This window comes from Lepidochelys kempii, chromosome 1 (assembly GCF_965140265.1).
Source record: "Lepidochelys kempii isolate rLepKem1 chromosome 1, rLepKem1.hap2, whole genome shotgun sequence".
Taxonomy (NCBI): Eukaryota; Metazoa; Chordata; order Testudines; family Cheloniidae; genus Lepidochelys; species Lepidochelys kempii.
In genome coordinates, this window is record NC_133256.1 from 54416381 (window position 1) to 54442080 (window position 25700).

The 25700-nt window shown below is 43.6% G+C and overlaps 1 protein-coding gene across 4 annotated transcripts in view; it reads right to left on the reverse strand.

Moving 5' to 3' along the window:
- Positions 1–25335, reverse strand: part of THSD1 (thrombospondin type 1 domain containing 1) — a 31103-nt gene extending 5768 nt beyond the window's left edge. The window contains exons 1-5 of one of the 4 annotated variants that reach the window (XM_073342790.1): positions 25284–25329; positions 22215–22521; positions 14684–14822; positions 9556–10518; positions 1373–1531 (exon numbers count right to left, since the gene is read on the reverse strand). In XM_073342790.1, the coding sequence (XP_073198891.1) occupies positions 1373–1531; positions 9556–10518; positions 14684–14741 (1180 nt within the window). In that variant the 5' untranslated portion in view covers positions 14742–14822; positions 22215–22521; positions 25284–25329. Of the gene's footprint in view, positions 1–1372; positions 1532–9555; positions 10519–14683; positions 14823–21725; positions 21977–22214; positions 22522–25283 lie in introns of those variants that run through there. The other 3 variants (XM_073342800.1, XM_073342822.1, XM_073342811.1) reach the window with 3 other exon arrangements.
- Between the last annotated feature and the right edge of the window lie 365 nt (positions 25336–25700).

Genomic DNA, 25700 nt, shown 5'->3' on the forward strand with positions numbered 1-25700 from the left:
AAAAGGGCAACAAAAATGATTAGAGGTATGAAACGGCTACCACATGAGGAGAGATTAATAAGACTGGGACTTTTCAACTGGAAAAGAGACAACTAAGGGGAGCGGGGGGGGGAACATGATAGAGGTCTACAAAATCATGACTTGTGTGGAAAAAGTAAATAAGGAAGTGTTGTTTACTCCTTCTCATAACACAAGAACTAGGAGTCCCCAAATGAAATTAATAGGCAGCAGGTTTAAAACAAACAAGAGGAAGTATTTCTTCACACAACGCACAGTCAACCTGTGGAACTCCTTGCCAGAGGATATTGTGAAAGCCAAGACTATAACAGGGTTCAAAAAAGAGGTCCATCAATGGCTATTGTCCAGGATGGCCAGGGATGGTGTCCCTAGCCTCTGTTTGCCAGAAGCTGGGAATGGGCAACTGGGGATGGATCACTTGATAATTATCTGTTCTGTTCATTCCCTCTGGGGCACCTGGCGTTGGTCACAGTTGGAAGACAGGATACTGGGCTAGAGGGACCTTTGGTCTGACCCAGTATGGCTGTTACGTTCTAAAGGAAGTGTAGCAGATGACTGTTACACTTGGGAGAGTGGGAGTCAATCTGGGTTTGCAGGCCCAGATAAAAATGCTAAGGGCTGACTAACAGGAAGTACTTAGCGTCTGACGCTGTCAGGTACCATATGGCGTGCTCTCTCTCTATATATATATATATATATATCTATATATGGCTATACATATGGTTAATGTATTCTCAATCTGTTCCACACAAACTTCCAGTTTTATCATATTTGAAATAAATTTTCATTATTGGCAGTATATATATTTTTCATATATTTTGAAATACATTAAAAATCTCTCTCCTCTGTTCAGAAGCTAGTGATAAAGCTGGACTGTGTGTGACTCTTTACTGGCTTCCTTTGCCTGAGCAACTGTGACAGACTGAGCCAGCCCAGATTGATCCCTATTGTGACCAGTGACCTCTCCCGCAATACTCAACACCAATACTCCCTTCCTTGTTGGCAGATGTGATGCCAACGTGGAATCCACCTTCATGGTATGAGTGTCCCTGGACCAGCCATTCTGCCTGTATCTCTCTATCCCCAGCAAACACACAGATGGACAGTACTGCATAGGTTTTCATCAGCCAGTTGGTGGAATTTACTCCAGGGATCCTGGCCACAATGTAGTCAATGGGAGTTTTCCATTGACCTGAATGTGGCCAGGATTTCATCCCCAGTGACTAAGAAGTCACAAGAACTGGTTTAAATGCTTTAGTTTCTCAAACCTATTATAATATGCATTTTGTCTTTTTCCCAGAGAAAGCAGACGCATGTCAAGGAGAAAAGCTCTAAAGAAAGCAGGACCACATACTAGAACATTCCTCTAGAGAGCACAGCGAAGTCTCTTTTGGTGTCCCAACACAGCCTGGTTTTGCTGGCAGTGATGTAAGACATTCTCTGTGTCGCTCACGGACACCATCCCCACAGGTCACGCTGCAAGGACTCCAGGGCTGCCACAGGCTCCATGTTTCTGTGGATACGTGAGATCACAGCAATGAGGAATGCAGCCAGACTCATTTCATCTTACAGCAAAGCTTTCAACTATCCCTCCTTTATATAAAAACTGATCAACCCCAACTCTGCAATTATAACCCTGTAAAGTAAATAGCTACCGGGGCCTGCGCCTGCTCCCATCGGAGTCAGGGGCAATGCTTCCATCACCTCCCATGGCAGCAGGATTGCACTCCTACTCTGTTAACTAAGGCCAGCAGGATATGCCTTGTACAACAGCAAATGGAAATGAATCCACAAGTCTTTCTAACGACTTAGAAGTTTAGGCATTTATAGGGTCCAGTTCCTACCTTGTGTACGCTGGTTTTACATTAGCATAGCTATTGATTTCAGCGGGGTTACCCCTGATTTATACTGCTGGGAGAGGAGTCCGAGGCCCAAAGGGACTATTGAAAAAGCAGTGTTGGTTTCTCTCCTGTTATCTTCATAACACACAAATTATGTTGAACCACTAGTTTAACAGTTTTTTAGAAGTCCTAATCTTTTATTGTTTGAGGGGGCACTCAAGGAGTTTTAGGATGAAAATTTAAGTTTTTTTTAAGGGGGCAAGGTTCAAGGAAGAATGCATTTTCATTATTTTAAATGCAATGAAAGCAGTTTTTTGTTTGAATTTCAGTATCCTCTTGCTGTGTTCATAACTCAAACTTTACAGCACTGAGAATCCAGAAGCTGAAAGTGACCATGCCTGCCAACTTTTGAATGCTATAAATAACATTAGGAAAGAAAAATACAACACCCTTAAACACTAATAAAATTCATTAGTCCTGGTGTGATTTTTTTTTTGGAGAGACAGAACAATGTGTGATAGATATCTTGGGATTGTCCCCATTAAATATTATTAGTTGGCTTATAGGAACTGATTTGAAATGGACCAGAAATAAAACCATTAAACTGACTATTTTCATTATTTAGGAGGAGTAAAATGCAAAAAGTAAAACTACATAAATGATGGGAAAGTAAATTAGGGTTTTCTTAATTCTCTGTAATAATTCTGGTGTTGCTATTACTAATACAGGTCATGAAATTTAGTTTTAATTACATGATTCTTAACCTTATAGTGTCCCTATGACTCTTGCTTTAACCCCTGATTCATGAACTGTTTACACAAATCTAAAGAATGTGGTTGTATGACAGAGATGGAGGTTATGGTACATTAGGTGTAGTATTGTTCATGCTGTGTTATTACTTGCAAAGGACCAAAGGGGAAAATGCAACTGTATTTAAATATGAGGCTTTTAACTGCTTTGGGCCCCAATCCTGTAAATACTTGCAAACATGCCAACATCAGTAAATGTACACAGGTGAGTAGTCCTATTGAACTCAGGGATTACTTACATGCTTGAAGTTACTCACATGCATAAATGATTGCAAGATTGGAGCCTTAGGTTATCAGCTTACTCTCTTTTATATGCCTCTGTGACAAGTGTGTCATGCATATGTGGGATACACCTTGGTTTTACCCCTGTTAATCTCATTCAGTTATAGGAACAGATACTGCAAGATGTTGAGCTCCCCAATTGCTGCTCACTTTAGTGGAAGATGAGGGTCAGATCACATGATCAGGCTCAGCGACTAAATAAAATACACACAATTTAAATCAAAGATATTTTCTAATTTCAGGCCCTCTCCTGTAAGGTACCAATTCTCCTCATCTCTGCAATGATTTCAGTAGGAGCCGAGAGTGCACAATTCCTTACAGAAGACACTTGGGTCTGAATCCACAAAAGGACCAGGGTAGTGCAATGCTGCACTTCACAACACTCTACTTTTAGGCACCTAGAAAATCACAGGAAGGACAAGGTAATCTGAAAAACCTGAGTTAAGTGCTCAGATTCCCCATACAATGAACTGGGAGAGACAGGTTTCAGAGTGGTAGCCATGTGAGTCTGTATCAGCAAAAACAATGAGTCCTTGTGGCACCTTAGAGTCTAACTAATTTATTTGGGCCTAAGCTGTTGTGGGCTAAAACCCTCTTCATCAGATGCATAGAGTGAAAAATACAGAGGAAGGTATAAACACACAGCACATGAAAAGATGGGAGTTGCCTTACCAAGTTTGGGGGGGCGGGGGGGGTCAGTGCTAACGAGCCAATTCATTTAATGTGGAAGTGGGCTATTCTCAAATGTTGACAAGAAGGGGTGAATAACAAGGGAGGAAAAATCACTTTTGTAGTGCTAATGAGGCAAATGTAATCAAGGTGGCCCATTTAAAACAGTTGACAAGAAGGTGTGAGTATCAGCAGGGGGAAATTAATTTTTGTAGTGACAGACACCTTAGAATGTAATCCGCAAAAGCCAGCCTGCGAGACAAGGAGCTGCCTACAGTAGCTAATGGGGAAATGCTGACAAGATGGATGTTTCCTAAACCCCTCCCCTCTCATGGAGTTAGATGCCTAATTCCAGGCTGTAGCGAGGCACCTATCTGTGCTGGCGATTCCCTACCAGGAACCTCTCTCCTGGAGTCAGGTGGGTTTGGTGTCTAAGCTGCTTCTTGCCAGAATGAGTGAGGTGCCTGCCTCATGCCACATAAGATGGCTGGAAGAGGTGGTGATACTGGTGCCACCCACCTTGCTGTTTTAGCCCCATGGTGAGAGCACTCGCCTGGGATGTGGAAGACACAGGTTCAATTCTCCCTCTGCCTGAGGAGGAGAACACTTTTGAACAGAGGTCTCCCTCCCTCCATCTCTTGGGAGCCTTCTCTAACGACTGAGCTAGGGGATATTCTGATATCAGGCCCCCTCCATCTCCCCTGCTGAAGCTCTTCCATTGTATATAAAAGCTTAGCATTGGGCCAGAGACAGAATGAGTCTAGAGTCTTGTGGATAGGGCACCCACCTGGGGAGGGGGAACCCCCAAAATCCAGCCCCCCCTCCTCCAAAGACTAATCATTTATCCAAAGTGGAACAGCTTCAAGAGGAGAGATTGAGGGAGCCCCCTATAAGACTGTCCCATGGATCAGTGGTTAGAGTACTCTCGTGGGAGACCTCCGTGCAAATCATTTCTTCCACACAGGCAGAGAGGAATTGAACTTGTCTCCCATAGCCAGGCTGAGCGTTCTAACAAGCAGGGGTGAAAGTAAGTCTAGAGACTTAGCAGTACGGGGCTGGGCTGGGGCCGGCTCTGGCCCCTGGAAGGGGCGGGGCTGGGGGAGGTCAGAGCCAGCCCCGGCCCATCCCGTACCAGCAAGTGCCTCCCTCCCCCTCCCTGGGGTAACAATAGCAGCTGGGGGTTCTGGCAGTGGTTTAAAGGGCCCAGGGCAGTAGTGGTGGCCAGAACCCTGGGCCCTTTAAATAGTCTCCAGAGCCCCCGCCACCGCTTCCCCAGGGCTCCGGGGACAGGGCTCCGGCTGCCGCTACCGCCCCGGGCCCTTTAAATCGCCGCCCCAGCCCCGCCGCCACTACCCCAGGGCTCCGGCAGCGGGGCTCTGGCAGCAATTTCAAGGGCCGGGGGCTCCAGCTGCTGCTGGGAGCTGCAGGCCCTTTAAATTGCGCCTGGGGAAGCCGATCCACCCCGGTACGGCGCACCGGCTCTTGCCAGTACACCGTACCGGGGCGTACCGGCTTCCTTTCACCTCTGGCTAAAAGTTACAAGGTGGGGAGGCAATGGCACCACCACCTTCTCCAGCCAGATTTTGAATGGGACCTGTCTACCAGATGGGGCCTTATGAGTGAGAGTGCTGGAGGAACACCCATCTTTTCCCCTAGGTTATGAATCGCTCCGGGGCTTAGACATGAGAGAGGTGTACACGCACCTAGAGTGGGGCAGCAGTACACGTGACCAGAGGTAGAAACTTAGGTGGTAGGGAACTTTTACAGCAGAAATTTAGGTGCCAAGTGAGTTAGGCACCTACAGGTTAGGGGGCAGCCTAGCGGGTGTTTCGTGAATCGCAGTGAAGCCTAAAAGCAGAGCGTAGGCACCTAAGTCTGGGGTTCAGGCTCCTAGGTACCTTTGTGGCTCTGGGCCTAAGCACCTTGCAGGTTTGGAGCTCACAATAATCAAAAAGTCTCTCATGGGAGGAAATTACTTCTGTGAAAGATAATAGTTTTAAGCTTCGAATCTTTCCTTACAATCTACTAGAATTACAAAAAACAAAGGAAAAAAGAAAGTAAAGCACAACTTATTTTTCTCCATGGACACAAAATCATTAAGACAAATGGATCTAAAGAGCCAGGGGAAAATCTTTACTACAGAAGAAGACACAGACTGTAAACTAACTGTTAAATGTGAATTTTAAATGTAAAATTGGGGAGCCTATCAACATGCAGGTGTTTAACTGATGAGTTAGACAATTTGAAACACATTGGCAATTCGGGAGTCATGAAAAACAAACACAAGTGAGTGACTGTTTTAATTGTTTTGTGTAGCATCTCTCTCCAATTGTGTGTTTCATTCTCAACTTGCAATGGGATGTTATAATATAGCATGTTATCCAACAGAACAATCAACTCAGATTAATTTTCCCACCCAAAATGACCCCTCTAAAAATTCCACATTCAGTGCTCTTGCAAAGTTATTGCAAGAAGTTAAGGGCTGTCCATATTAGTACATCACATCAGATGTATAAAAAACTTATCTGGAATATGGAGAGTAAGGACCTGCTCCTTCTCTTATTGATGTAAATGGGAACAGGATTGGGCCCTAAGAGACTTGGAAAGCAGGCATAGTTTTGTAGTAATGGAGCAGTCTTGCACATAAGATCTCTTTTCTAATACTGTCATAACTGGTTACTTTGAATTAATCTGCAAATTCTATTTTTATCCCAATTAAAACCACATCAGCTAAATGTGTCAGATATGGATTCAGGCTATAAAACTAGATGGTTCTCAGATCTTCCTAGGGATTAGAATACTCACAGAATAAGGGGGTTTGATTAATATAATCTTACTTACTCAGGGACCTGGTGGAACAAATTTAGATGGAACTTTACCCGTGTCTCATCCTTTTCCTAGATACTGCTCTTCTGCTCCCTTCCCTTGGTAACTACTGCCCCTTCTTATGGTGGCTCTGCCCCTGTTCCCTTTCACCCTTCTTTGGTAGCAGCTGTACTCTCAAGGTGCTACTAACCACCTTCTCCTTATCCCTTTGTATTGCTCACTAAGAACACTAGGGATCAAAATTGAGCCCTGATGTAAGAAAGCACAACTCTCATTGGATTTAATGGGAATTGCATGCAGGCTGAACTTATCCTCAGGTATAACTAAGTGTAATGGGGTGAAATTAAGACCAGAAAGGTCAAGAAAACCTTCCCAATTATGAGTGCTATTGATACTATTTTTGATTATTTTTAGTAGAGTAAAGCCCAGAAACGTCAAATGGGATCAGGACTAGAACATGGAATATTCTCTCAAGCAAATTGGTGAAAGCCTTGTTGCTTGGGACATTTTAAAAGAGTACTGGACAAAACACAGGAGAACATAGTGAAGAGAACAAACTTCCGGCGACCCAGGTAATGCATACACTGGCCTAACAGGAATTTTGTATCTCACACTTCTATGGTATAGAACCAAACTAGATAGATAGATTAGCTGGATGATTTTACTAAAATCAACAGAGAAGCAGTTAACTTTTGACATTTAAGGTGCTATCATTAAGCTTCAGAGTTAGCACCCCATTGAGATGAATAGTCAGAGTGGCCACACCCATCTGAGCTATTGTCTCACGGCCCCTCTCTTTGCAGGTTTAGGAAAACTGCACAACCTTGGTTCACATTTAAAAGGTTTATTTCACAACCTTAGACAGGATAGACTTTTTTTAAACAAACGCTGACATTGTTTAAAAATGGATGGGTCTGAGATGAGAGTACTGGAATGGCATTTTGGTCTGTTCAGGGTTACCTAGAGATCTGTATTTACTACTCAGAGGATGTATGAGGAACTCCCTCTTCACAGGCATCACTAATGCTCTTGGGTGCCACAGCATAAGAGATGCATTCTGTACCCTTCCACCCATAATGCAGCACAAGGTGACCTAATCTCCTTGGTATGGGGTCCAGGATCTCAAAGCCAGATCTGTGCTCAAACTGCCCATTGGGCCAGAATCACAAAAGGATAATAGGTTACTCTATTTCTTCTTCTACATCTTACAAAAGAAAAATATTAACACATCTGTCTTTATTTCACAAATGCAGTCTGTCATGGGATCAAGGTCTTTAGACACAACACAGTCCCAAGCCAGGCTGAAGCACAGCCAGATCATTCAGTAGAGGGGCTTCATGACAAAGTTCTGACTTGGAATGCCACTCCAGCTCATGCAGAAGCAGCAAAGATTTCCATCTTTGTACTGTCTTCAGATGGCTGCACCCTTCACAGAATAACTTGTGCATCTAGAATGCTGCCATGGGCCTTTGAAGTCCTGCAGACACTGCCACAAAGTCAGATGTCCTGCAGTCTAATTAATTTGAAGTTGACATTTTATTTACAGTTACGTGGTATAGGGTTGCTTTTATCCGCTCTGTACAAGTAACTTGTCAGTCACTTACATAAATCCTTTCTTCACATGTGTAGCCTGATTCTTTCTGCTGGAGCTCATAAATACATTACTATAGTGAAAGCAAAGGCTACAAAGCAAATTGCAGGGAGTCATAACAAAGTGAATCCCACAAAATAAAACAGAAATAATGGGCACTGGAATGCATCTGTCTGACTCGATACTTATATAGACCACAGAACTGTAGCATCCAAGCACCTAGGTAGGGGAAAGAAATATAAATAATCTTTCTCCTTCTTCTAGCTATGGAAGAATTGCCTTGATTAATGAATGAATTTTTTAAATGTTTTGTGTGTGTCAGACACAGAGTAATGAGGGAAACTGAAGTTGATGAGATGAGTTTTCCATGCAGTGAGCGTAGAAGTAATTTTCAGGCTATACACTGGTAACTGAAAAGTTAGTAGTTTTACTTCATTCTGTTTTGTAGGTTTTAAAACAGCATAGCAGCACAACTGTAATTAAGCCACAGACAGTATAGCATCTCCTTACTTTATGAAGGACTGAAATTATAAAGCTTGTGTTAATTTTAGAGACTGTCAATCTATGAGGAGCTCTAAAATTCCAGTTTTGTCACTTCAACACACAAGAGAAGACAGAGGAAACATTCGTTCAAGAGACTGTTAAAATTAGGGATGGGCCAGAATCGGAAGCTCTAATCTAAAACACTTTGAATTTTGTGGGAGTGACAATTGGTTATATCCCTGGATTTGAATCTGACCTATGAATTTGATTCCAGGTCAGGTCCAAAACTAGAACGATCTCATTTTCACATTGTGGACTAGGATCAACAGAAACTGCACAATAGCTCATGAGAATGGAGTGGCGTCTGTCCCTGGGTTATCCTTGAACATAAACCACCCGCAAAACCCCATCCCCATCTAAACACCACCTCCTTAGCCAGTCTCTAGTTACAACTGCCCTCCATGAATCAGTAGTGATTTTGACACTCACCTCTCCCCTCCATGATACTGTGAGCACTACCAAACCTGGGATTCCAATCTACCATTCCCAACTGAAAGACTGCCAAAGAAACCTATGAGCTATGCACCCAGGAGAGAGTTCTTCCATCATGGCCAAATCCTGATCACATTAGCAAAACTCCCAGTAATTTCAAATGGGCGCGAAATTGGCCCCTAGCCACTATAGCAGTTTCTCATGTAATTCTTTGCGATTACCAGATTTTAGTTCCTATTGGGACTAGATATCCAGATAATCCACTGGCATGGCAGGTTTGGACTTGTGGTTAGAGTACCTCTAATGTAGTGGTGACATTAAACCATTGCAGTACCACCTGTTATCAACTATCCTGGTGTATCTGTTCACACACAAACAGAATTTTATTCCATCAGCAGTTAATCATGACTTATTTTGTCTGGTGCTATGAGACTCAAAAAGCTACAACTTCATCAATCCAGGTTATCATCCTTATTGACAATATAGAAGGATGGTCACTTTCCTACAGGGTTTCTAATTAAAGACGGAAAATGTCAATACAAACCTATATTCCTTCGGATCACCATACATTCCTTAACTCTTGGGGGCGATTGGCTTTGGCTTGAAATGTCAAAAAGTTCAAAGCAATATTTATTTTTCCCCATGTCAAACAAAGTGCAGTTAAATTCTGTTCTGTTGCTCCCTGGGCGTAGGACATTTTCATCTAGCCACATCGTTCTTTCACCAGGACGTCTGAGAGCTTCCTTATACACAGCAACCTTCCCATTGATGGCCATGCATGGAGGGGAGACAATAAACACCAGAATGGACGACTTGCACATCACTTCTGGTGCCACCACTAACTTGTATCCAAATTTGTGGATGAGGTCTATGGGCCCTGTTGAGGTGATGACTGAGTTGGTCTCCAATGATTTCAGTAACACAGTGACATACATGTCTTGATCAATAGGTGGGCAGTCAAACTCAACCCACTGGGATCCAGAGAGAAAGATTCCTTTGGTAGTTCGCATTCCCAATGCCTCATCAGAGCTTAATCTTCCTAGTTCATAAAGGCTGTTGGTGAATATCACGTCCAATGAAACCACTCTCTCATTCATAGCACACAGTTGTTTGTTCGTGAAAAGTCCAACCTGAAGGAAACTCCTGAGCGCCTCAGAGGTCCTGTTCAAGTCAATGTGAAATACAGGCCATTCCACACTTAGGAGGGTGCTCCCACCCCTCCAGTGGATTTCAGTGCCATTATCAATCTCAGAGATCATTCTGAACCAATAGTCCCCAGCACTCTTGAAATAGAAACATTCAAACCCTACCATTCCCTGTAACTGGCTTGGTGGAAGCTGTTTTTTTGCAATCGTCTGGTTGGTGCTGGCATCCAGCAGTAGGATGGATACATTCTTTGCTGTCACATTACCATTGACAAAGTACTGAAAATCAACAGACACTGTGTCGTTACTTAAGGCTACATGACACGGTCGCTCCAAGAGGAGATATTCCATTTCACCAAGAACTGAAAGAAAACAGTTTCACAAGATTGTTAATAAGCAAAAAGAAAAGTGAATACCACACATTTCATTAATATTATGGACAATCAGCTGCTTTAAGAAGTGGTGCCCAATCCTTTCAAAGCAAATGAATCAATTTAGTCGAGTAAGACCTTGGCTATACCAACTGGCGCTCACCCCTTTCCATTCATGCAGAGCTGTGGTTTGGAGCAAGTCAAGCTCCATCAGAAATTACAGTGTGCACAACGGGAAGAGCAGAGAACATCAGTCACACAAGCCTGAAGTATCAGAGCAGGTGATGTCTAGCAGCAATTGGAAACCACTGCTTTACAATTAATAACCATTTTATTTATAAAGCTTAATTACAGGACAACCTTACAGAAAAGATCCCTTAAAAATTCATATCTTAGTTATGAAGGCCTTTTGTAGTTCCCAACTTTAAAATCTATCAAGCAAAAGTAATCTGAGGTCCCACTTCTGAATTATCCTTCTTTATCTTTTATTCAAAATCAAGATCTCTCCCAGCTTCACAATGTCCTGCTGCTGTTCCACTTACTTTTACTATAATGAAAAAAAATAGAATTGGAGTTTCTAAAAGCAGAAGTGTAGAAAATACCACCCAAGTTATACAAATTAACAATACTATATGATGCTTTTTGAAGCCACTTTTCATACTGCTAGTTTACAAATCTTTCATAGAATCATAGAAGTGTAGCATTGGAAGGGACCTCAAGAAGTCTTCTAGTCCAGTCCCCTGCACTCAAGGCAGGACTAAGAATTATCTAGACCATCCTGACAGGTGTTTGTCTAACCTGCTCTTAAAAACCTCCAATGACAGAGATTCCACAACCACCCTAGGCAATTTATTCCAGTGCTTAACTCCCCTGACATTTAGGAAGTTTTTCCTAATGTCCAACCTAAACCTCCCTTGCTGCAATTTAAGCCCCTCGCTTCTTGTCCTATCCTCAGAGGTTAAGAACAACAATTTTTCTCCCTCCTCCTTGTGAAAAACCTTTCATGTATTTGAAAACTGTTATCATGGCCCCCCTCAATCTTCTCCAGACTGAACAAACCCAGTTTTTTCAATCCACCCTCATAGGTCAGGTTTTCTAGACCTTTAATCATTTATAATTAATCATTAATCCTCTGGATTTTCTGTAATTTTTCCACATCTTTCCTGAAATGTGACACCCAGAACTGTACACAATACTCCAGTTGAGGCCTTATCAGTGGGGAGAAGAGCAGAAGAATTACTTCTTGTGTCTTGCTTACAACACTCCTGCTAATGCATCCCAGAATGATGATTGCTTTTTTTTGCAACAGTGTTACACTCTTGACTCATTTAGCTTGTGATCCACTATAACCCCCAGATCCCTTTCCATAGTACTCCTTCCTAGGTAGTCATTTTTCATGTGTGCAATTGATTGTTCCTTCCTAAGTGGAGTACTTTGCATTTGTTCTTATTGAATTTCATCCTATTTACTTCAGACCATTTCTCCAGTTTGTCCAGATCATTTTGGATTTTATTCCTGTCCACCAAAGCTCTTGCAACCCCTCCCAGATTGGTATTGTCAGCAAAATTTATAAGTGAACTCTCTATGCCATTATCTAAATCACTGATGAAGATATTGAACAGATCAGACCCAGGACTGATTCCTGCAGGATCCCATTTGATATGCCCTTCCAGTTTGACTGTGAACCACTGGTAATGATGGTTTTCCAACCAGTTATGCATCCACCTTATAGTAGCCCCATCTAGGTTGGACTTCCCTCTTTTGTTTATGAGAAAGTCAATGTGAGACAGTATCAAAAGCCTTACTAAACTCAAGATATACCAAATCTACCACTTCCCCCAATCCGCAAGGCTTGTTACTCTGTCAAAGAAAGCTATTAGGTTGGTTTGACATGATTTGTTCTTGACAAATCCATGCTGACTGTTATTTATCACCTTATTATCTTCTAGGTGTTTGCAAATTGATTGCTTAATTATTTGCTCCATTATCTTTCTGGTTATTGAAGTTAAACTGACCGGTCAATAATTCCCCAGGTTGTCCTTATTTCCCTTTTTATAGACTGGCACTATATTTGCCCTTTTCTAGTCCTCTGGAATCACTCCCGTCTTCCCTGAGTTTTCAAAGATAATTGCTAATGGCTCAGATATCTCCTCAGTCAGCTCCTTGAGTATTCTAGGATGTATATCATCAGGCCCTGGCAACATGAAGACAGTAACTAGTCTAAGTAATATTTAACTAGTTCTTCTTTTATTTTAGCCTCAGATCCTAACTCATTTTCACTGGCATTCACTATGTTAGACATCCAATCACCACCAACCTTTTTGGTGAAAACTGAAACAAAAAAGTCTGTTAGCACTTCTGCCATTTCCACATTTTCTGTGATTATTTCCCACCCCACTCTCCTCACTGAGAATGGGCTTACGCTGTCCTTAGTCTCCCTCTTGCTTCTAATGGATTTATAGAATGTTTTCTTGTTACCCTTTATGTCTCTAGCTAGTTTAATCTCATTTTGTGCCTTGGGCTTCCTAATTTTGTCCTTACATACTCGTGTTATTTGTTTATATTCAGCCTTTGTAATTTGACCTAGTTTCCACTTTTTGTAGGTCTCTCTTTTGAGCTTCAAATCATTGACTAATTAAGCCAGAGTGGTCTCTTCCCATCTTTCCTGTGCAGTGGGATAGTTGGCTCTTGTTCCCTTAATAAGGTCTCTTTGAAAAACTCATTTTATTTTACTAATTTACATCACAGAGATGCTTGAGGAGTGAAAGAGCTGAAAATAAAAGCAATGATAACAGCAGCATTTTTTCCCCATCTAAGATGTGGTGCAGCATGTCGAAATGACGTCATTTCATTATAAACGGAGTGGTTTTACTTTAAATCTAATTGTGGCATGAGCATGCTTGTGCAGGTTATCAAATTATTCTGGAACATGCTTTGACTAGCAGGGAAAGACAATATCTAACGCACAGGACCTAGAGAGATCCCAGTTCTGCTATAATTCTCCTGTGAGACCGCAGGCAACTCACTTAGGAATCTGAGGCACAGAGAAGTTATCTGCAAAATGAGAATGACACTTATCTGCCTCACAGGGGTGCTGTGCTGTGCTTTGGGACTTACTTCGTTAATATCTGTAAAATGCTTTGAGATTCTTGGATGGACATCTACATGCCATCACAAAAAACAAATGTCCCCATTTCTATTGTGAGCTAGATTACATCCCAAACTGTTACAGTTGAAAGGCCTGTTAAATGTAGAACTGATCTCTTGTCATAGTGCTGGGAGCAAAGATGTGGGTTTGTGTAACGGGGCAGGTGCAGTATTTAATAACTGTCTGTAATTCAGTTTCTCACACATATTTTGAGAGCAAATAGCTGTAAATTTTGCACCATTTATATCTGGTCTTCATCTTTTTGGCCAGTGTGCAGCTTGTTACCACACCACATCCATAGAAGCAGACTAAATCAGGACTCCAAACTTTTCAAGGCTGTACACTAAGGTTGAGCAATGCATAGCTTAATTTTCTTGCTTGAGCTTGAAAATGTACTGAGAGTCAAAATACCAACTTCACTTAATTTAAATGTCAGGGATAACATTTTCAAAACATCTAAGTGAATTAGGAGCTTAAACCCCATTTTCAAAGTGAATTAGACACTTAGTAACTCATGTCTCTCTGAAAAGTCAATGGTTTTTAAGCACCTAGGTGCCTGTCACTTTTGAAAACTGGCATTTAGGGCTCCTACATCACTTAAGTGCATTGGAAAAAATTTTCATTGCTCTACATTCCCCCACTTCCTTTGAATTATGTGAACTACAGTGATATAGAAGGTTTGCCATACAACATTGCTCAGTTAGTTACTGGTGACAGCCAGGATTGCTTGCTGATACCCACAGAAATCTGTTCAGTATATTATGTTTCTTATTCTGAACAAATCCACAGCTGGAGAAGGTCCTCCTTCCGTTCTGATACAAATACAGCCTTCAGTTAAGTCATTTACATTTTTCACAAGTCCAGGACTATATTTCTGGGCACTCTTGAGATGGATTCTGTGCATGTTCCCAATGAACCAGATCATCTGTTAACACCACTACACATTAACATTTTCAAATGACTTTAGTTAAATATCTACAGTACGCCTTTTAGAGTTACAATACTCACCATAATCACAGAGCACAACTAACAATAGATTTGAAAAATCTTTCAACATCTGTTTCATTCTGATCAGTGGGCTCCCAGGTCCTTTTATTCCTCATGTCCTTTTTCACCCCCAAAGCGCACACACTTTTTTCAAGAACACCTGAAAATTAAAACTTCAAAAAATTAGAACCCTGTTGAATTTGCTTCATAAAAGAAAAAAACCCTGAACATTAGTTGAAAAACTTTTGACAAATACTTAATATCTCCATTTCCTCTTCTATCCACCTTACAATCAGCTACATATCTCCAGTGCACCTAGACATGCATGGCTACAATTCAGTATATAACAAAGTTCACCTCCCCAATGTCAGTTCCTGTATCAGAACAATGAGATTTTCTTATCGCTTTACCCTTCCAACCAACCTGTTAAGGTCTGGATAGCAATCCCATTGCAAAGACTGCAGTAGTCAGCTTTTATATAAGGATCATAGAATCATAGAATATCAGGGTTGGAAGGGACCTCAGGAGGTCATCTAGTCCAACCCCCTGCTCAAAAGCAGGACCCATCCCCAATTAAATCATCCCAGCCAGGGCTTTGTCAAGCCTGACCTTAAAAACTTCTAAGGAAGGAGATTCCACCACCTCCCTAGGCAACGCATTCCAGTGTTTCACCACCCTCCTAGTGAAAAAGTTTTTCCTAATATCCAACCTAAACCTCCCCCACTGCAACTTGAGACTATTACTCCTTGTCCTGTCCTCTTCCACCACCAAGAATAGTCTAGAACCATCCTCTCTGGAATCACCTCTCAGGTAGTTGAAAGCAGCTATCAAATCCCCCCTCATTCTTCTCTTCTGCAGACTAAACAATCCCAGTTCCCTCAGCCTCTCCTCATAAGTCATGTGTTCCAGACCCCTAATCATTTTTGTTGCTCTTCGCTGGACTCTCTCCAATTTATCCACATCCTTCTTGTAGTGTGGGACCCAAAACTGGACACAGTACTCCAGATGAGGCCTCACCAATGTCGAATAGAGGGGGACGATCACGTCCCTCGATCTGCTCGCTATGCCCCTACTTATACATCCCAAAATGCCATTGGCCTTCTTGGCAACAAGGGCACACTGCTGACTCATATCCAGCTTCTCGTCCACTGTCACCCCTAGGTCCTTTTCCGCAGAACTGCTGCCTAGCCATTCGGTCCCTAGTCTGTAGCTGTGCATTGGGTTCTTCCGTCCTAAGTGCAGGACCTTGCACTTATCCTTATTGAAACTCATCAGATTTCTTTTGGCCCAATCCTCCAATTTGTCTAGGTTCCTCTGTATCCTATCCCTGCCCTCCAGCGTATCTATCACTCCTCCCAGTTTAGTATCATCGGCAAATTTGCTGAGAGTGCAATCCACACCATCCTCCAGATCATTTATGAAGATATTGAACAAAACCGGCCCCAGGACCGACCCCTGGGGCACTCCACTGGACACCGGCTGCCAACTAGACATGGAGCCATTGATCACTACCCGTTGAGCCCGACAATCTAGCCAACTTTCTACCCACCTTATAGTGCATTCATCCAGCCCATACTACTTTAACTTGCTGACAAGAATACTGTGGGAGACAGTGTCAAAAGCTTTGCTAAAGTCAAGAAACAATACATCCACTGCTTTCTCTTCATCCACAGAACCAGTAATCTCATCATAGAAGGCGATTAGATTAGTCAGGCATGACCTTTGCTCGGTGAATCCATGCTGACTGTTCCTGATCACTTTCCTCTCATGTAAGTGCTTCAGGATTGATTCTTTGAGGACCTGCTCCATGATTTTTCCGGGGACTGAAGTGAGGCTGACTGGCCTGTAGTTCCCAGGATCCTCCTTCTTCCCTTTTTTAAAGATTGGCACTACATTAGCCTTTTTCCAGTCATCCGGGACTTCCCCCGTTCGCCATGAGTTTTCAAAGATAATGGCCAATGGCTCTGCAATCACAGCCGCCAGTTCCTTTAGCACTCTCGGATGCAACTCGTCCGGCCCCATGGACTTGTGCATGTCCAGCTTTTCTAAATAGTCCCTAACCACCTCTTTCTCCACAGAGGGCTGGCCATCTATTCCCCATGTTGTGATGCCCAGTGCAGCAGTCTGGGAGCTGACCTTGTTCGTGACGACAGAGGCAAAAAAAGCATTGAGTACATTAGCTTTTTCCACATCCTCTGTCACTAGGTTGCCTCCCTCAGTCATTAAGGAGCCCACAGTTTCCTTGGCTTTCTTCTTGTTGCCAACATACCTGAAGAAACCCTTCTTGTTACTCTTAACATCTCTCGCTAGCTGCAGCTCCAGGTGCGATTTGGCCCTCCTGATTTCATTCCTACATGCCCGAGCAATATTTTTATACTCTTCCCTGGTCATATGTCCAACCTTCCACTTCTTGTAAGCTTCTTTTTTATGCTTAAGATCTGCTAGGATTTCACCGTTAAGCCAAGCTGGTCGCCTGCCATATTTACTACTCTTTCGACACATCGGGATGGTTTGTCCCTGTAACCTCAACAGGGATTCCTTGAAATACAGCCAGCTCTCCTGGACTCCTTTCCCCTTCATGTTAGTCCCCCAGGGGATCCTACCCATCCATTCTCTGAGGGAGTCGAAGTCTGCTTTCCTGAAGTCCAGGGTCCGTATCCTGCTGCTTACCTTTCTTCCCTGTGTCAGGATCCTGAACTCAACCAACTCATGGTCACTGCCTCCCAGATTCCCATCCACTTTTGCTTCCCCTACTAATTCTTCCCGGTTTGTGAGCAGCAGATCAAGAGAAGCTCCCCCCCTAGTTGGCTCCTCTAGCACTTGCACCAGGAAATTGTCCCCTACGCTTTCCAAAAACTTCCTGGATTGTCTGTGCACCGCTGTATTGCTCTCCCAGCAGATATCAGGAAAATTAAAGTCACCCAGGATCTCGATGCATTAAAGCAGGGGTTCTCAAACTTCATTGCACCGTGACCCTCCTTCTGCCAAAAAACATTACTGCATGACCCCAGGAGGGGAGACCAAAGTCTGAGCCTGCCCAAGCCCTGCCGCCCCGGATCAGGGTGGGGGCCAAAGCTGAACCCCGAGTCCCGCCTCCCTGGGCCGAAGCCCTTGCTCTTCGGCCCCAGGCACTGGGCTCCAGCAAGTCTAACATGAGCCCTGGTGACCCCATAAAATAGGGTCCTGACCCACTTTGGGGTCCTGACCCACAGTTTGAGAACCGCTGCGCTAAAGCAACAGGATTCATATAAAGTACAGATTGGTTAAAACTGAGAATACAACATGGATTCTGACCTCTACACACATAGGCACTGAGAGATTATTGCTAGTGTTCATTGAATCATAGGACTGGAAGGGACCTGGAGAGGTCATCTACTCCAGTTCCCTGCAGTCATGGCAGGAGTAAGTATTATCTAGACCAGAGGTGGGCAAACTACGGCCTGCGGGCCACATCCTGCCCGGCCCCTGAGCTCCCGGCCGCTCCCCTGCTGTCCCCCCTCCCCTGCAGCCTGAGCGGGCCGTGCTGTGCCACCTGCGCTCTGGCCCACTGCTCTTGCTGGGCAGTGTGGTGGCGTGACTGGCTCTGGCATGGTAAGGGGGCGGGGGGTCCCAGGGCAGCAGTCAGGGGGCGGTTGGATGGGTCAGGGGTTCTGGGGGGGGCACTCAGGGAGTGCGGGGGGTTGGATGGGTGGGAGGTTTTTTGGGGGGGGCTCAGGGAATAGGGGGGGTTGGATAGGGCGTGGGAGTCCCAGGGGGCCTGTCAGGAGTTGGGGGTGTGGATAGGGATTGGGGCAGTCAGGGGTTAGATAGGGGATGAGGTCCTGGGGGGCAATTCGGGGTGGGGGTCCAAGGAGGGAGCGGTCAGGGGACAACGAGCAGGGGGGTTGGAGGGGTCAGGGATTCTGAGGGGGGGCAGATAGAGTGTGGGGGCCAGGCTGTTTGGGGAGGCACAGCCTTCCCTACCCGGCCCTCCATATAGTTTTGCAACCCCGATGTAGCCCTCGAGCCAAAAAGTTTGCCCACCCCTGATCTAGACCATCCCTGACAGGTGTTTGTCTACCCTGCTCTTAAAAAATCTCCAATGATGGAGATTCCACAACCTCCCTAGGCAATTTATTCCAGCGCTTGCATATATAAAACCATCAATAACTTTGCTTTCTGTTAACTGTTTTGTTTGTGTTTAAAGAGAATCCTCATTAGCACAAAAATGAATCAATATAAATCTGTCATTGATTCTCAGACTTCCCTTTTGGTTCAGGTTTATCAATATATTTAATAATCACTGTTAGATCTACAATTTGTTTGCACATCCTTGATATTAATCAGAGGGGGAAGGTGCTAAAATTTGGAGTTTCACCATCTATTTTATTGGTGAATCAGATATTTTAAGTCTAAATTTTGTCAGTTTCACCTGCAGTTGATTGTGCCACAATTATAGATGCCATTTTTGACAATTCGTCCTACAATGCATATTTTTTATTTTCGTTCCACTTATATAGATTAATCACAATTTTGTTTTAAAGTAAATCGAGTAAATCTCCATGAAGCTTGTAGTAAAAAAAAGTAGGACCATGACTATGATCGCAGCAGCAACAATTTGTTTGAAAAGGAAGTTACAATCAACCCAAAAGATAAGACCCTCCCAAAAGGCACTATTATCAAAGAAAGGCTATTATTATTATTTGCATTATAATGGTGTCTACCCTACTGTGCTAGATACTGTACAAACACAATGAAGAATGAGTTCTGGCTCGATAGAGTTTATAATTAATTTTAAGATGAGAGAACACAGGTAGATACAACCAATAGATGGGGGAAGAGCACAAAGGTGACAGTGAGACAAGTTTTAAGTCTCTCAGTCACAAGCAGACCATTCAATTTGTCAGTAATCGTAAACACAGTGAGTTCATTTAATATTGACAAGATTGTTAAAGTCATTGATCTAGAATATAGGAGGAATATCACATAAAAGTTTTTTATTTTCTTGGTTTCTTCTCCTGTATTCCCCATGTCCATCCTTCCTCCACATTCTCTTACCCAGCAGAGAGACTGATTAATAGTAGCATGCACAGCTTTGCAAAGCAATAAGTAAAGGGTAATATGATAATAAAGCCACATATATCTGAAGAATGTAATCATCACTGAGTCCAAGGCCTTAACAGGATTCTAAAAAGGATTAGACATTGATATAGGTAGTGAGAACATCCACAGTTATATTAGAGAGGATGCAGATTATACAGTGATAATTAAGCCTTATGTCTCAAGACATAAATTCACTGCTAAAGGTTAAAATGGGCAGATTATTCCATAACTGCCTTTTATGGGTATTCTTGCACTTCCCTTTGCAACATGTGGTACTGGCCATCGTCAGGGACAACATACCAGATCAGGTGGACTGTAAGTCCTGTATGGCAATTCCTCCATTCCTACCATAAGAACATAAGGATGGCCATATTGGGTCAGACCAAAGGTCCATCTAGCCCAGTATCTTGTCTTCTGACAGTGGCCAATGCCAGATGCTTCAGCAGGAATGAACAGAACAGGACAATTGGCTGTGAGTGACCCCAGTGTGTTAGGGAGGGAGTGCATCGGAGGTGAGGGGTGGCTGTGAGTGACTCCAGTGTGCGTGTGTGTGAGGTTGTCTTGAGGATAGGGGTGACGGTGGTGAATGCCTCAGTTTCCCCATCTGTAAAATGTGGATACTGACCTTCTGTGCAAAGCGCTTTGAGACCTAATGATGAAAATCATTAGATAAGAGCTAGGTATTATTATTATATCTCTGTGCCTCTGTTTCCCATCCCACCCTTTGCCTGTCTTGTCTATTTAGAGTATAAACCTATCGGGGCAAGGATTCTCTCTTACAAAGCATATGCACAGCACCTAGCACAATGGAGGTCCCAGAATTAGTTGGGGTCTTTAGGTGCTACTGTAATGCAAATAATAATTGCAACCTTCTCTTTTTTGGCCTTTACCCTTTTCATCTATTCAAAATTTCCCTGATAAAATCATCTCCTTAAATCCTTTCCAGTCTTTTAGGACAGGGATTCTCAACCAGGACTATGTGTACCCCCGGGGATATGCAGAGATTTTCCGGGGGTATGTCAACTCATCTACGTATTTCCCTAGCTTTACAACAGGCTACATAAACAGCACTAGCGAAGTCAGTACAAACTAAAATTTCATACAGTGACTTGTTTATATTACTCTCCATAATATACACTGAAATGTAAGTACAATATTTATATTCCAGTGGATTTATTTTATAATTATATGGTAAAAATGAGAAAGCCAGCAATTTTTCAGTTATAGCATGCTGTCACACTTGTATTTTTATGTCTGATTTTTGTAAGCAAGTTGTTTTTCAGTGAGGTGAAACTTGGGGGGTATGGAAAACAAAGACTCCTGAAAAGGGTACAGTAGCCTGGAAAGGTTCAGAGCCACTGTTTTAGGCTGTACCTACATGGAGAATTTTAGAAATTCTCCCACCATTGGCCTAGTACCAATGCTGCTCAACTGGTGGAAGCACTAATACAGATCAAGTGCCAGTGTGTTTACCACTGATTTGTCTAGATCTGCTCAGAGAAGGCTTCAATACAGTGATAAAAATGTTTGCATGCAGTCTACACTAGTGTTCTCACCTTCGCTAACACTGCTGGAGCATCAGCAGTTGGTGACCAACTGTGAAAGAACTGCTAAAAACTCTCAGTGTAGTGAAGAGCTTGCAGTCTCACATTTCAAGTTCTGAGCTTCAGTTTCAATCCTATACCCGTTTACATCTCTGCTCTCATTTCTTCCTGTTCCCTCTGGCTCCATACACATGCCTCAATCCTCTCCCCTTATTGCTCCCTCCATCTTTTTCTCCCATCTCAGCCTGGTGCAAATATCGACAGACTAGTATATTTAAGTCAAGTGGACTTATGGGACACAGCCTGCTAAATTTACATAGACTGTTTTCACCTATTCAAATGAGTTTTCCCACATACTAAAAATTACAGGACTCTTGCTTCATAGTCATGCTGCTGACTCTACTGATTTTATATAAAATAGATAGAAAACTCTTTACCACCCAGTGGATTCCTTTAATTTCCGGATCCGTTTTTACAGCAACTGCCAAAGATCCAAGAGCCAGTGTGATGGCACAAATATCTGTTCATTACCAGCTTCTGTAGGAGAATCATTATATTATGCAGCAAATATTCCCTCTTTGTAAAGGAAGGTAAGTCTTCATATAAAGCAGATTATATACTACACTTCAAAGGGCCTTCAATAGTTAACCAGATACTTAATGAACACTACTTGAGGATTTAGTTCAATAAGGTTATAAAATGAACTTGACTTAAAGCAACATCTTTCCACTCTCACAATTCTGACCCACTTCAGTGTTAAGGGGAGCAGCAGTTTTGGTGGCTCCCGCACTTCTCCCAACAGCAAGTGCTCACCCTCCTCCTCCCTCTCAGATCCCCAATCTTCTCTTGCTCCCCTTTACCCACCCTGAGAAGCCTTGGAACCGCACCCCTCCTCTGCAATAGACAAAGAGATCCATTCATCTCACCTGAGCTATCAGCCACTTCCCTTCTGCTTCTCTACTCAGATAAGATGCTGACACCATGCCAGTGCCTCCCTGTCCTCAGCAACTTCTTGGACTCAGGAGCAGGGTGGGACCAAGCAGTGGGAGGAGGAGTGGCACACTGAGCAGGCAGACTTGGAGGATGAGAGGAGTTCCAGAGACAGGCAAGCGAATAGTCTCAAGTCTGGACTGGCTCCTCTCAAGACTCATGATTGAGCCTCTCCTCCACAGCAGCTCTTTCATCCACACTATAGTGTCCCCTAGCAGCTCATCAGGAAACTGGCCAGGGACACTGTCAGGAACAAAATAAAAATGGTCGGGGAAAATAAAATTTTACAAAATCTAAGACCAACAGAAATGTTGCCAGGATTTTTTTTAAATCTGGTGAAAAACAGTGTGCTTAATGTTTGTTCATTAATAAATGTTCTTCAACAGTCTCTGCAAACTAAACATTGAAGCATCTTACTAGTGCTGGAGAACTTGAGTGTGAAATCAACCAGAAACTCAATATCAGCACAAGTATGAAACTGGCTGACAAGTTCCTTTATATTGCCCAACATGAAAAGAATGCAAACGGTATAAACTGTGAAAAGAAAATATTATTTTAAAGTTTCTTATTTCTAATGATCTATACTTCAGGAAAGGTGACTAATTATTTTTAACCAGTAGCTCTTTAACTGCCTTTAGGATTAGCTGATTTCTTAAGGGTTAAGATCTGCTGGGAATTTCAGATCTTCTAATATAAACCCCCAACTCATTATAATCAACAGAGCAGTCTAGGTGGCATCATATTTTATCAAAACCTGATCAGTGTTGGACATATGAGCAAGACAATTTTGCATTGTTATTGTGTGTGGTTTTATTCAAATTAGAAGTCTTGTCTTGAGTTGAAAGACACTAATGGCACTAGAAATGCCATGTGTAAGAAAGATATTACTACAAAGATGGTAAAGTCTGCTTCCACCAACATTTGGGGCCTAATCTCACTAAGTGCTGAGCTTTTATTGACATCAGTATGGCTAGGGAGCTCAGCACCTCACAGCAAGTAGCCAGCAACCTTCAGCCTCAGGATGTCTAGAACTAGTTTAGAGATCATATATATGGATGAGATTTCCTTTTGAAGGACTGCTGTGAGGAATGAATGATGAGTTTACTATATATCAAAGGATTTGGAAGAACTTTCAAGGAAGAATAAATAATGAATGTCAAGAATTAAATATACTGTATTGCCTTTGGTGGCATCAGAGATGGAATTCAAGCATCCAGTCTTTTACCCTTATGGGTTTCTTTTCTTTCCCTTTTAAAATATTTTCTGTGCTATTTAATTCTTCCTGGACTCCACTCATTAATGATGCTTTTCTGAAATCAAGGGAGCTACACAGCACCCTGGGAAGTATGTCAGTTTCACAGATGGAGAATTAAAGTACAGGGATTCAAACCAAATCCTCAAGGGTGTTTAGGCGCCTAATTTCCATTGATTCCAATGGAAGTTAGGAGCCTAAGTACTTTTTGAGGATCTAGGCCTAAGTGATTTGCCCAAGGTTTCATAAGAAGCCTCTGACAGAACTTGACAACAGATCTCCCGAGTCTCAATCCAGTGGTTTAAATGAGAGGCCATGCTCAGTAAAAACAAGAGTCCAACTATAGATGAGAGTTTGTCTTTGGTGCATTTCCATGTAGGCTGGTTATAAGTTTTCAACTAGCAGGGTTATCGAAGCTTCTCACTAACTAAATGGTAGCAGATGACAGAACGAGGAGTAATGGTCTCAAGTTGCAGTGGGGAAGGTTTAGATTGGATATTAGGAAAAACTTTTTCACTAAGAGGGTGGTGAAACACTGGAATGCGTTACCTAGGGAGGTGGTAGAATCTCCTTCCTTAGAGGTTTTTAAGGTCAGGCTTGACAAAGCCCTGGCTGGGATGATTTAACTGGGAATTGGTCCTGCTTCGAGCAGGGGGTTGGACTAGATGACCTTCTGGGGTCCCTTCCAACCCTGATATTCTATGATTCTATGATAAACAGGTACATATAAGAGCACTTCTCATAACACATTTTCAAAGAAGGTCCAATGGAAAAAGGATGAAGGATAAAGACTGGTATAAATATTGTATGTATTGAGATTGGTTGGTCAGCAGAAGTTAGAACTAGTTTGGCTCAGTAACACTACATTTCCAGATTATTTTTTCTATGCTGTAACATGAAAACATTTTAGCCACAAGTAGCTGCATTCTCACATTTTTCTGCAGGTCCCATTGCTTTAAGGAACTTCTGTACTTGAGGGCACAGCTGTATATGTGTGGGGAAAAAAAGTGTTTTGTTTTAGTTTTTTTTTAAAAAAAAGTAGGGGGGGTGGAAAGGCTAACTGAGGTTGGAAAAAAGGTGTTAAGAGAAATGCAGTGTGCTATATTTTTAACTGTAGCACAAACAACATTAGCCAAGGGAATTAAAAAAAAAAAGTTTATATGACTGTTTGCATCAAGATATTGGAAATATTTTCATGTGAATTTTTTTTTAAAGACGATGAAAAGTAAGTATTTAATTTAAATTCATTACTATGACGAAGTGAAGGTCTGCAGAAGCGTGCATCATTGCCAATTATCTTGAGGGCTACACTGCTACAATCCCAAAGAAACGAATGAGGCTGCACCGGCGCCGCTGAAGGCAGGATCTGTCCCATTGTCTGAAAAAGGCAGCGTGGAGCCCCAGGGAAGAGAACCGAGAAGGAACAGCCCGCGTTTAGGTAGGCGTTTGCACGAGCCGGGTCCCTTCTGCCTGGGGAAATTGCGGCCGTAACGGCAAGCCCCTGTTAGGAGCACGCACTGAGCCAGCCAGCTGTCACACGACGCCAAGTCGGGGGCTGCTGCCGACCGGCAGGACGCGGATCTTTCGGAGGATCCTGCCGGCGCTGCGGCCAAGCGGACACCGTTTCCAGCGCTCCGCGCAGGACCCAAGCGCAGGGGAGCAGACGCATCCCGCCCACCCGCTGCCCGTGTCAGGAGCAATGGGCTGCAAACCCCGCCAGGCGCCCGAGCCCGGGGGCGAAGCGAGCCCTTACCTGAAGGGAAGGACGCCTCTCTCCCGCCGAGCCCGCCGCCGCCGCCGCCGCCCAGTGGGACGCGTCCCGGCCGAGCGGAGCTAGTCCCGCGCCCGGGCTGAGGGCGCGCCGCCCCGCGGCTGACTGGCACCGCTCTGTCAACGCCCCCGCGGCGCGGCGCGGCGCTCCCCTAGCCGGGCGGAGCAGCTGGAAGCGCCAGGGGGCGCCGGATGGAGACGGGAAGCCCTGCCCGGGATCTGCCGGGGCCGGGGGAGGGAGGTTCACGCCTCTGCGGCGCGTCCCACTCCCGCCCCGCCCCGCCCCGCCCCAGAGAGCGGGCAGGGACCGCGGGCCCCGAAGCGTTGGCTGGCCCATGCACCGACCCCTCTGCCGAGGACCCACTGGAGCCCACAGCCAGGCCCTAAGCGGCCGGGCAGC